The sequence below is a fragment of the Oryctolagus cuniculus genome, chromosome 5 (genome assembly GCF_051225735.1).
Source record: "Oryctolagus cuniculus isolate XC-2025 breed Fujian yellow rabbit chromosome 5, ASM5122573v1, whole genome shotgun sequence".
Classification (NCBI taxonomy): Eukaryota; Metazoa; Chordata; class Mammalia; order Lagomorpha; family Leporidae; genus Oryctolagus; species Oryctolagus cuniculus.
Window position 1 is genome coordinate 151,808,320 of NC_142871.1, and position 13,227 is coordinate 151,821,546.

At 46.8% G+C, this 13,227-nt stretch overlaps 1 protein-coding gene across 1 annotated transcript in view; it reads right to left on the bottom strand.

Annotated features, from left to right (window-relative positions):
• Nucleotides 1-13,227, bottom strand: part of DCDC2 (doublecortin domain containing 2) — a 172,269-nt gene that overhangs the window by 92,442 nt on the left and 66,600 nt on the right. The window contains exon 8 of the mRNA XM_008262508.5: nt 9,279-9,441. Within this exon, the coding sequence (XP_008260730.3) occupies nt 9,279-9,441 (163 nt within the window). The remainder of the gene's footprint in view (nt 1-9,278; nt 9,442-13,227) is intronic.

The window sequence follows — 13,227 nt, forward strand, 5'->3', positions numbered from 1 at the left end:
CACCAAATAGTCTATGTCTATCCGAACTAAAATTTAAATGTGAAAGCTTGACGAAGACATTTTCATACATGCTAGGTCTCAAAATATATGATCATCTCTCAACTCATTCTCTAGAATCTACCAGAGCACAAGTTCTGCCAAAATACTGTCAACTAAGAAATAGGTAGGCAAGCAGCTGGCATTGCAGCACAGTGGATTACACCACTGACATCCACTACTCGAGGGCTGTTTTGAGTCTCAGCTGTTCCACTTCTGATCCAGCTTCCTACAAATGTGCCTGGGAAGGCAGTGAATGATGGCCCAAGTGCTTGGAGCCCTGGCATCTACTCAGGGACCCAGATGGAGTTCCTGGCTCCTGGCTTCAGCCTGGCACAGCCCTGGCTGTTTCAACCAAAAGAGGGAATGAACCAGTAGATGGAAGATATCTTTCTCTCTGAAGTTCTGCCTTCCAAATAAACAATTAAAAGAAAATGAAATAAGCAGGCAAAAGCTGCTGGAAACAGGATCTACATAGAAGAGAGTATTCCCAGAATGATGGTGACAGGAAATCCAAGATGGAAGTGCCACAGTGCTGCAAAGCAACCTTCACGGATAGGAACGAAAGAAAAAGCCAGACACAGCCGAGCCCCCAGTGGATGCTGCTCTGTGAGTGAGGTAGGGAAGCAGCATCCATGGGTGCTCTCTCCACCCCGGAATCCCCAGGCAGCCTCCAGACAGCAGAACCTTGTTTGCAGCTGCCTTCCCAAAGAGCTTGACTGTCCCATCAACCAGTCATGACAGAACTCAGAAGACCTGTCTGGGAATTCAGAATTTAAAACCTCACCATGCACATGTGTCTATCTGTCAGTGGTTGGGTGGGCTCCATGTAAAAATGCACGGAGGTACTGAATAAGATTGTGTGTGTGTGTGTGTGTGTGTGTGTGTGTGTGTGTGTGTAGGCCTATTAGATGCCAGATTCAAGGCAGGGGTCACAGAGGAAGTGGCTTCCCTAACCCATACCCTGGATCTATTAGGTGAGAGTATTATACCCTCCCCCTAACCCTACCACCACCACCACCACCATCACCACCACCACCACCACCACCACAACCACCATCACCACCACCATCATCACCACCATGAAATCTCATTAGATTCCTTTGTAGCCATTATGAGAACACAGTTAAATGAGGCAGGGTGCAAAATAAGCAGTAGGCTTGGCCTCTTGCTATAGGTCTTTAATTTATATGAACATGAGGGCTTCCAAATGCATGGTGCCAATTTTATTTTTCCTATCACTGATAAACCTGATTATTGGTCCCTATGTGCACACACTACTGTGAATTAACCTACTGGTTATTGATCAGTGAGACCATAAACTGTAGCCCCAAAAAACATAAGGTACAGAGTTACTCTCCGAGTTCACACAGCAGCCTCTGCAGACCCAATGAGCAGGTCTGGGTTTCCACTACTCGTTGGCTGCCAGCTCCCCTGCAAACGTCTTCACCATTCAGAGCTCTGCTTTTCTTCATCAGTAACAAGGGGGTAATGATAATAACAATGGTGCCTTCCTCACAGGGCTACAGTGCAGGTTAGAGGCATTGTGCACCTAAGTGCTCAGTCCCAGACACAGCAGAAGAACCCAGAAAATGTCAGCCCCTAATCTAATCAGAGCCACACAAACAGAAGGAGTTTCCTGTGCCTTACGACCCCCAGCTAATGGTGGAAACCCCTGGCCTACTTGTGGACCCAGTGTGTCTCATGTTGAGCTCCAGGGGATAATAAAGCACACACCAGGTGCTCCTGAGGAACAAGAACCCAAAGTAAGAAAAGGCACAGAATATTTCCATGTCAAAGGCTATGAGGACTCCTACAGTTAACCTGTATAACCTACATTTCCCAAATTTATACGGGAGCCTGGGGCTCTTATTGGTGAAGACATTGAGTGAAAGTTCACGGAATCTACTTAAAGGAATTCCAGTGAGTTCCCTGAGGTCAGTGCCTCCCCCTTTAGACCCCCTAGAAGCCTCACCCCATCCCAAGGGGCTGTGAAGCTGCAAAGGTCACTGGCCTGCCCAGCCAAGACCCCAGGAATCGTCCCCAGTGGTTTGGGGAGAATTTTCTAGCGCCCTACTAGGGCACAAGCTCCCTCCATAAAATGATGTTCCCCCTAGGAGAAAGCCAGCTGCAGTCAGTCCAAAGGTGACACACGTGTTTGCTGAACTTGTAAAAGGGGCAGCAGGGGGCCTGGCTCCCAGTGAAAAGTGGTTTTTATTATGTCACTTTAAACGGAATGAAGTCTTGCCCAATTTCACAGAAACAATTTGGTATTATCACTATGTATGAAATAAGAATAAACGGGCAGCTTTAAACCTATGAAGCTCAAAACTACCTTATTGATATTTTATCTTTATCCCCATTGTGATAGCACACTGCAGGGCAATTTGCAATAAAGGTTATATCTTCTTTTCAAAACAACGAGGGCAATGGTGAAGAATAAAAATAGACTTCATATATAAAACAGGCCACAGTCTACACAGGAATCCCAGCACGTTATTTGAGTAGGAAAATATCCTTTCCCTGTCTTGCAATATCAAGTTGTTTCTGTAATTTTCCCAGACACCATACTAAATACATTTAAGTAGAAATGGGCCTTGTTTGCTCATAGTGTGCTACTGATTTCTATATATGTAGGAGACCTCAACTGAGTTCCTACCTCCTGGCTTTGATCTAGGGCCTCGTCCTAGCTGTTGCAGGTATTTAGGATGTGATGTGTGTATCTCTCTCTCTGCAGAGGCCTCAACTCTCTCTGAATATCAGCATGTAAAATAATGCTTGTCGGGGCCTGCTTTGTAGCACAGAGGATTGAGCCACTGCCTGCGATGCTGGCATCCCATATCACAGTGTCAGTCCAAGTTCCAGCTACCCCGCTTACAGTCCAGCTCCCTGCTAATGTGCTTGGGAAAGCAGCAGAAAATGACCCAAATACTTGGGCCCCTACCACTCACATAGGAGACCGGGATAGAGTTCCAGGCTCCTGGTTTCAGCCTGGCCCAGCTCAGACTATTAAGGCCATTTGGGGAGTGAACTAGGAGATGAAAGACCATTCGCTCTGTCTCTTTACTTCTGTCAGTCTGCCTTTCAAATAAATAAATGTTAAAAAATAAATGCTTCTCTTCTAGTACTTCTCTATACAATGTACAAATGTAAATGGTATGAAATGAAATGAATCCTTGAAAAGGCTAGTATTTCACTCCACTCAAACTGAGATACTTTACTGGTATTCAGCCAGCCTTTAATTTTTCAATCGCTCAGCACTAAAGCAGAGAGCAAAGCATATATTCTGAAACTAACTGTACTCAATAGCACTTGAATTTCACAACAAGCACTCGAGAACTTACTAAAACCTCTTGCAGCACTAGAATTTTGTTACACAATATGTCATTCCATTAAGTGGGTCGTCAGGGTATGAAAAAATGCGATCTTACAAATTTTTATCGTGCCAGCACTGGACAAAACAGAAATCGGCCCACATCTCATGGTTTGCACAGCAATGAGAAACCCATCAGCGTCAATGGAGGAATGGAAGACCTCACCTCTCCCTCACAAGGCTGGGTGTGGGTGTGGTAGCAAGAGACAGCCAGCGATCCCCAATCCTGCTCGGCTCATGACACAGAACCAGTGTCTTGCTTTGTGACATCATCGTGGTGCCTCATGTTCTTCCCCAGCACATGGTACCCCTTCCAGGGTCAGATTTGGGAGGGCACATTTTCCCCATGTGCTTCCGGTTTTATCTTCAGACCATGCAAGTGTCTGAGCTGATTCATGACTGAACCACAGAAGTTCAAGTTTCAATGCCCTGTGACTCTGAGAATGGATCACTGTAACACTTCACGCTTGGGGCAAGGCAGGCAAACCCTGTGCAGGTTGTAGCTATTAGGAAATTCAAGAGCTTGACTGCCCAAGGGCAATCATCCAACAAGGTCATAATGTTCAGACAGCCTTCTGCTGGCACTGCACCTGCTCCTGACCATCCATCACGAGTCTAAATACCACAAGTTCCTTGGAATTATCACAGAATGACACTGGGAACATGCCAGGGACTGCAAGAAGAAGGACACCAGTGCTCATGTGTGTATGTGTGTGTGCTCACACCCATGAGTGCAGACAGAACCGCGCAATGTTCAAAAGACGGCAGGCCTTGCTTCTGCTTACTAATTAACAGCTTGCCTAATAACTATCAATACAAGGGAAGTCACAGCAACACAGATCAGGCTATTTTCTTGGCAGTCTTTATAATATTTCTAACTAAGCTCCCGATATTTCCTGTGTTTCCAGGGTTCTACAAACGCTAAATCTCTTTCATACACCAAATATTAATAATACCAATTAATATAAACAGTCCTCTAAAATGCTATTTGAAAGCAATCATGGACACTATTTTGCTCATGGTGAAAAGTGCAGCCAGCAAAGCCTTTGAAACAGGTCGGCAGGCGCTGCAAGGCAAGGGGGAAGCCCAGTGGAAACACTCGCTGGCCACTTACACTGGTATTTAGATGCAGCACTAAAAATGCATTTCATCAATCACCCACCAATCTTACTTTGCATCTTGGCTACCAAAAGAAAATGGGATGTGTTTCCCTGAAGAAATATGTCATTGCTCTGCTTGAATTATTAAGCTTTACTATTACAGAAAGAAACAGAAAAAGAAAAATGGAAGTAAAATTAGACCCAGGTTGCCATCTACAGACTGACTTCAGCATTGCTCACTCAGACAGCATTTGATTTCTGAATATCAGTAAATACTAGCAGGGAAACAAGAAAATTGTGTAAGTATAATCAATAATTAAAAAGGAATCAAGGTGCCCTATGAAGTCTCTTTTTTTCTAATTAAAATGAGACTGGTTTAGACGTTGAAGAACACTGGATCAAACATTTGCACAACTTAACACATACTAGAAAATAATCCTGATAGTTGCCCTACAATTTAACACTTTGGGATAAAACTAAATAGTCCAATACCAAATTTTAAATATATTTTAAGCTCAAAATGTTACGTAAGTTTCATCTCTAAAACCAAATTGTTGCATTTTATTTTGTCATTATCTTGACTCTCCACAACCTTCAGTCTCACTCTGCTTCAAATGCTCTTACTTTTACCTTACCAAAGAAAAAGTCCTCTTGAGATGGGAACACCCAAAAGCACACACTTGATTCCAAGGACTAAAGGAGATGTCATTAAAGTAATAAGTGACTTCAATGGGAAATGCATATGAAGGCTGAATTAGCGAGACAGAGGATTTTTTTATATTATACTGGAAAAATTCTATAACCAAAGCATCTGGGTGGAGAACTATTAAGGAGAAATAGCTCAATTTCCAAGAGTACAGATTTCAGCTAAAATGCTGAAACTTATCAAGGGATAGTCTCATTTAGTGAACTGCACAAAATCTTTTTTCATTTTTCTTGGGGAAAAAAATTGGTTTTGGAAGCCAAGATTCATTTTTGCAGGTCGTATGTGCTTTGTATCATGATGAAAAGATATAAAATACTTGCTCTAAACTCTTATTTAAATATGCTTCCAGGGGCCCAGCACAAGCCTCTTACTGGAGGAAAAATATTCAGTCCCTCAAAACTTTCATTTGGAAGGAAGGCACCAGTGGTTGTTGGATGTAACTGAAATCGGACAAGACCCCCTAAAATTCACACTGAAATGTGGCCCCTTAAAGTTCCCTAGAAATGCTATCCGGGGTGCCACATGTACTACCGGAATTTGGGGAGCCATACGATTTCACCACGGGCTTACTACTAAATCTCCGATATTAATAAGCCCAAGAGGGTTCTTACCTAATATTTAGAGAAGAATTCTAAATACCGGCACAGATAAACAAGGCAGTATGGTACGTTTTAAGCTTTTATTTAGTGAGAAAAATGCATAAGAGAGTGAGAGCTTTATTTAGGAGAGAGAAGTGAATGGGGTTCATAATGGAGCACCAGGAACCAGCCACGTGGATGAGCATCTAGGCCAGGAAGCCTAGGGCACATGGGAAGGCCATGTGCCCTGGAGACGTGGAGCTACAGCAAACCCCTTCTAAGCAAGAGGCCAGGGAAAAAGAGCAGGCCGGGCCACACCTTGTCCTGGCTTTTAACCCACTTCCAAAGGGGAGTGGTTAATTAACCTGATTGGCTGGTGGGCACCCAGGTGTGGCCAGGTAGGGGAATGAGGCCACACAGGGGTGTGGCAAAGGCATCAGGTAGGAACATGAGGCCACACAGGGGCGTGGTCTTCCAGTTCATAAATCTGATCAATTTTAACCTGTATGCCTGCCTACTTCATATCCATGAGATCCAGCATTTTAAAAACCTACAGTCTGCACGTTATCGAACTGCATGGGAAATACAATTAAGATGGCCACTTACCGAAAGGCCCGCAGGATTCTCCAACAACAAGGACACAACAGCTGGGTGTGTCTACATTTTCCCAGCATTTGTAAGATGTGATTGTCTGTGATCTCAAACACCCCTTTGTTATTTTTATGCCCACAGATACAAACGTTGTTCAAAATGACTTGTAAATTTCTACAAGAGCAAAAATACTGGTAATCTGACTTTTAACAAAGGTTATCTCCCAATGAGCAAGGGCAAAGTGAACACAGCCTCTTGTGTCCGTAGGTTTCTACTAAGGAGAAATCTGACAGGTGAGCGTCCTTCTTCTTGAGGTGTACTGAATCCAAAAACTTCTTAAAACTGTACTGCAGGCTGGCGCCATGGCTCAATAGGCTAATCCTCCACCTAGCGGCGCCGGCACACTGGGTTCTAGTCCCAGTCGGGGCACCGGATTCTTTCCCGGTTGCCCCCCTTCCAGGCCAGCTCTCTGCTGTGGCCCGGGAAGGCAGTGGAGGATGGCCCAAGTGCTTGGGCCCTGCACCCCATGGGAGACCAGGAGAAGCACCTGGCTCCTGGCTTTGGATCAGCGCAGTGCGCCGGCCGCAGTGCACCAGCCGTGGCGGCCATTGGAGGGTGAACCAACGGCAAAAGGAAGACCTTTCTCTCTGTCTCTCTCTCTCACTATCCACTCTGCCTGTCAAAAAAAAAAAAACTGTACTGCAAGTAGGAATTGGGATTTCCATAAGTTAATAAGAGCCTCTTAATAAAAAATAACCCATAAAAGGATTGAAACAAGTCCTATGTCTTAGTAGACTTGAAAGTATTGTGAACTTACTTATTTTTTAACTCCTATTATCCATTCATTCAACAATTATTAAATGCTTCAAAACTATCACATCTACACCAATGTTGGAAATAAAAAAAAAGCATAACACACAGCCTATGCCCTGGGCCCTTCACATTATAATGTTCATATGTATTGATTAAAATAATAAAGCCTCTACGGGCTTTAATTTCTCCAGGTATGGCATGTTCTTCCATGCTAACTGCTTCTCTTTAGTTTTTGCCACGTAACAGACACCCAAGGAAAATACACCCTTGCCTGCTCATTTCCTGACCACTGGAAAGGATTTATAATCAAAACTTGAAAGACAAATCTTAATAGGAACCCACATTTTGCAGATAGATAATGGGCCCAAGAAAGTAAAGTGTGCTCTCCAAGTTCAACAGCTGACCTGGGACAAGAATCTAGCAGCCCTGACTTCAGGCTAGTCTCCGTCACGTGAATCCTTGACGTCTAACTAACCTCCTTCCACGATCTTGTCCACAGAGCTGTTTCATCCACTTAGCATGCTCTCTCAACCTCCTCTTACGTATCTTTTATCACGTGTGTAGCTTCCAGAGTCCACCCTGTCTCCTAACGAGACTCTTCAGTCCACTCAGGAATTACGCTGAGCTGAGGCCGCGTCCGTGAATGTGAACTCGCCCCTTCACCCTCGTCCTAGGCCTCCTGTTCGGCTGGGGAGGGGTGTGAGTGGACTCCAGGGCGGGGTGCAGCAGTGGGGAGAGTCACCGCAGTGGTCTGTTTCCCAGCCAACCCCTTGGCCTCAGCATCCCTCCACTCTCACCGAGAACATTGGGAATGAAACCAAAATCTCCCCCCTTCGCTAAAACCTAATGCGAAAGTTCACAACCCCTTCACGCTTTTATCTTGCACTAACGAAATCTCAGACCAATGCAATTTTTTAAAAATTTATTTCATCCCATTAATGACCAAGATAAAACTACGCAACTAATTTTGGTGCATATGGCATGGTTTACTGGTAAAGTTTTGTGTGGGCTTAGTATTCTCTTGGGTATCTGTAAAATTAACAAAACACCTCTTCAGGAAAGGCAATCTGTGACTAAAAGTAACTCACAACGAATGTGACGAGAGACCAAGGTCAGTATGGGGGTGAAAATGCTAATCAAAGGCTATCAGGGGAGCAGAGGATGGTAAAATTTCCCTTTATATGACTGCCACAAGAGTTATCTGACCTCCAAACAAGTGTCCTCATACCACAACACTTAATTACAAAGAGAAACTGAGCCTGAGGAACAGCAGCGTCTCTGAGATACAAACTCTCAGGACGCTACGGAATGTCCCCTGCAGGCCAGGGAAACAGCAGATCTACGTACGAGTCAACACTGTACTGGGGCCAGTGCTGTGGCTTAGCGGGTAAAGACGCCGCCTGCAGCGCCAGCATCCCATACGGGTGCTGGTTTGAGACCGGGCTGCTCCACTTCCAATCCAGCTCTCTGCTATTGCCTGGGACAACAGTGGAAGAGGTGTAGGTCCTTGGGCCCCTGCACCAGCGTGGGAGACCCAGAAGAAGCTCCTGGCTCCTGGCTTCGGATCAGCACAACTCTGGCCATTGTGGCCAACTGGGGAGTGAAGCAGATGGAAGATCTCTCTCTCTCTCTCTCTCTCTCTCTCCCTCTCCTTTTCTATCTGTTGTAACTCTTTCAAATAAATAAATAAATCTTTTTTATTTTTTTGACAGGCAGAGTGGACAGTGAGAGAGACAGACAGAGAGAAAGGTCTTCCTTTGCCGTTGGTTCACCCTCCAATGCCCACTGAGGCCGGTGCGCTGCTGCTGATCCGAAGGCAGGAGCCAGGTGCTTCTCCTGGTCTCCCATGCACTTGGGCCATCCTCCACTGCACTCCCGGGCCACAGCAGAGAGCTGGCCTGGAAGAGGGACAACCGGGACAGAATCCGGTGCTCTGACTGGGTCTAGAATCCGGTGTGCCAGCACCGCAGGTGGCGCGGCTCAAAATAAATCAAAATAAATCTTTAAAGAGAAATTGTATTGTAGCGGCCTTAAGGTGACAGTAACCAAGAAGAGTAAAGGAATAGTAACAACAGACTTACCGCTGCTTGGAACTGTTTGCTGTGAATTCTGCAACTTTACGTTTTGTTTCACTGTTGTTGGTTTCTCTGAACTCACGTCCTCTTTCTTCCCTTTCCTCTTGAGGGGCTGAGGAGATGAGTTGTCGCTGGAGCCAATGGTTGACTTAGACTGGCGATCATTTCCCTAAAGGACAGAATTATTATTAATGGCCAGTGAACAACCACCCCCGCCTGCAACACACAAAGAAATTCCCAGTACACATGTGCCACTAACCAGCACTCAGAAGAGGGAATGCACTGTGCTGAATCTAGGACTCCCTGGCCCAATGCCCACACTAACTTCTCATTTATCTTCCCAGGGGCAGCAGGAAGGTTCCATAACCGCTGAGTGGCAAAGGTCCACCAGCTGTGCTGTAAAGCCATCTCCCTTGGCCCTTACAGGGCCCTGTGAGAGAGCCACCGCTGTCCCTGAGCTGTGGCATGAGAGCAGGAAGGAGAGGCACAGCCCTGCCGGAGGTCCCACAGCCAGTACGCAGCGGGGCAGACCGTCCACCTCAGAGCCACTGCAGCCCCGCCTCCGCCCCTCTCTCCCCGCTGTGCCTTTCTGAACGATCAGCAGGTGTCTCTGGATGAGGAATGGTGACAATCCGCGGTTTACCCAGTTAATCCGCAAGCACTTTCTGAACTAGTTTTCTACCCACTATGGATAGACACCATCATACAAGCAGACATGCTCTGTGCTTGCAGAAATCCTACAGTATTATCTTCTGGTAAGGAGCACAATCCAGAGCAGATACAGCCCTAAGCTGCTCAGGACAACATGTCCCCATTCCTTGCTGAGGGGGCTATGTGGCTTGTCCCTCTCCCTTTAAACTAGCCTTGCAACCACTTTAAACTAGCCTTGCAACCACCAAAAGTGGGCTCCTGGGTGTGAGGGTGACAGTGGGTTTCAATGGTTTTTGCACAGCCACTAGCAGCCACTATAGCCACTGCTACCATAAGAAATAACCTCCTTATAACGCAGGCTTGGTTCTCAGATGTCTGGGTGCTAAACTAAACTCAGTGCATAAGGTGTGGGGCTGCAGATGGTGGAAAGAATGCAAATTTCAGGGCTGAAATACCTGGCTCAGACCTACTGTGTGATTGTGGGCTAACTTAACCCAATGTCTGTGAGCCTGTTTCCTCTTCAGGCCAGCGGGATTGATGTACTGGCCTTCTGACCCATCAGGAGCATGAATTGGGATAGTTTATAAAGTGTCTGATAAGAAGCATCAGAATGCTTTCTCCAAAAGTAGTGTTAATGTCTTTTTCTAAGTATCATAACAAATTTCTAAGCATTATAACAAATTCACACCATGCTGAGTGTGACCTTAATGCAACATCTGTGCTATGCTAGTCTCTGAAAAATAAATGTAGTAATATTAAATAAACAAATCTGCCTAGAAACCCATTATAACTGCTCATTTTAAACATTTATATATTCAGCCATCCTGAAGCACTTAAATGGTTTTCGCCATCACCCAATTAAGACTAGAAAAATCTGCAGTCTTACAGATGAAGCTATTTAGGCTATTTTGTCATAGCCCACAAGAAAATGAATTATGCATAGATTTATTAACAGTATGAAAACTTGTCCGAATCTCTGACACTTTCGCATGTAATTTAATTTCCTACTCTATCTGCGATTTAAACATACAGTTTCCATTTAATTATTGCATTAACTGCAACGAGGATTTTTCTTTTCTTAGTGATCCTTGTAAAGCCATAACCTGTCTGCCAGAAGACACAGATAATATGATTATAGTGAAAATTCCAAAACCATCAACCCCATCTCTTATTCCAGCCTCTTTTCAGCACAGTCTCGAGATTTTAAAACTTTAAAAATCCTTGAATCAGTGAGCTGGCCTGCTGGAATTTCTGGAGACATTGCTGAACTTGCAAGGACTGGAAGCCGTCCAGTGGGTGAAGAGCTCTGGCACCCTGCAAGGCACTCAGCCTTCAGGGGAAAGAATGTAACAAACAGCAAGCAGAAAGCCCATCCCAGAATGCCCGCGACTTCTCATTTTAACCATCACCTCTCTATTTAAATCTAGCGGCATGTTCTGAGTTACCACGTTTCTGATATGGGCACTTGTAGGACTGTTGGAGCATTAGGAAAGACCACTCCGTTAAAGCACTGCACAGGGCAACTGCCGAACTCAACCATGCGTTCAGTTAGGGAGAAACAACTAACCTCCAGGCACTTTGTGGGGAAAAGGTAAGCTAAAGCGAGAGAAAGAAATTAACTATTTTCACGTTAGGGGATTGGAAATGATTTCAACGCTTTTCTTTTTTAATAAAGAAAAACACCAATGCATCTAAAGTGTTGCTGATCATAAAAGGTTATAAATGTAGAACTTACATATTTGTTTTATATACTTAATTATATAAATTATATGATATATAAATAACAGGGAGGGAGGGTCCTTTGCTTTCTGAGGCGTCCACGTGTGACTTGTAACTTAAACGTACCCATTGTCATTGCTCTTGCCCAGCGTAAGAAATAGGGAAGTTTTTCCCTCTCATCTAACCATGCCGGTGGAGACAAAGCGAATGAAAGCCTTTTACGTGCTGCGTACACGTAAACACGAACATTATATGTTCCCAACTTGTATACATAACTTATATGTAATAAAATAAAGAAAAAATATGTAATAACCCAACTTACATGTAATAAGAGGAGTCTCAAAAAGCTCGTGGGAAATGTGTATTATGAAAAAACTGTATAAATTTCAAAAAAAAAGTCTTTCTGCAACAAAAAAATTACACCTTTTAATTTCACCGTTCTCCAGGGACTTTTTCAAGTCCCCTTGTATTGCAGCCACTAGGTAGTTGCCTTCCCCGGGGCCGACCGCTCGCCCCGGGGCAGCCTGGCAACGCCCCGCAGGCTGGGGACACCTGTTACGCGGCGGGGCCGGGGGTCCAGCGCCTCGCCCACCTGCCGGGCGGCGGCTCCTCCCTCGTGGTCCCGACAGCCCCAGGTGCCTTCCGACTGCATCCACAACTGCGGCCCCCGGACCCCCGAGCGGAGCCGCGCGGGGCGGGAGGCGAGCGCGGGAAACCCCGTCTCCGCGCCGGCCTGAGCGTCCCCCCCGGGCACCACGGAGTGTGGGCGTGCCTCGGGTGTGGGGTTCGTTTCCTGGCCACTGCGCGAGTCCTGGGCAGTCACGCAGGACGTTCCCTACACTCGGGCACCCGGGCTGCGGACGACCGCCCACCAGGATTTTGACGCGAGGTGCGCTGGCACCGGCGACGGGGACTGAAGAGCGCAGGCGCGGTGGGTGGCGCGCAGGCGCAGTTCGGCATCGGGGAGGAGGGGTGCGGGCGCCCTCCCCGACGCTGGGCAGACTTGCGCCCGCCGCCAGGGGGCGCGTCGGCTCCGCGGGGCGCCCCCACGCGAGGGTTACAGTGCAAAATCTATAGAACCGGATTCGCTGGTACCTTCCTTGCGCTGTCTAGGCTAGCATCGCAGCTCGGCCTGCTGAGGGCTTGTCCCCAGAGCCCACCTCACCCCGGGGGCTGCTGAGCGGTCACCCAGCCCTAGGCGTCGCGGCGCAGACAGCTCGCGGTCTCTCCCTCCAGGAGCTGTTCCCAGAAAGGCGTGTAGGAGAAACCCACGCGGAAACCCAGCCCTGTGTCCCCCGCGCTCTCCCGGGGACCAGGGTGATTCCCACCGCAGGAGGCGCGGCTGTCCCCACGCAGCCCCTGGCTCCCTGCGCTGCTCCCAGAGCCAGACCCTTTGTGACCGATGGACACAGAGCCTTCTCCTCCCAGGAAGCAGTTACTTAAAGGAGTGATCTCCCCTCTTGCGACCCTGGAGTTCCGGGCGTGAGGGATGTTCTAGCAGGAGGCGGCTGTGCACCCCGGCACCACGCTGGGACCCGCTCCCTCTCTCCCTCCGTTTCTCTCCCCGTCTCTTCAGGCTCATCCC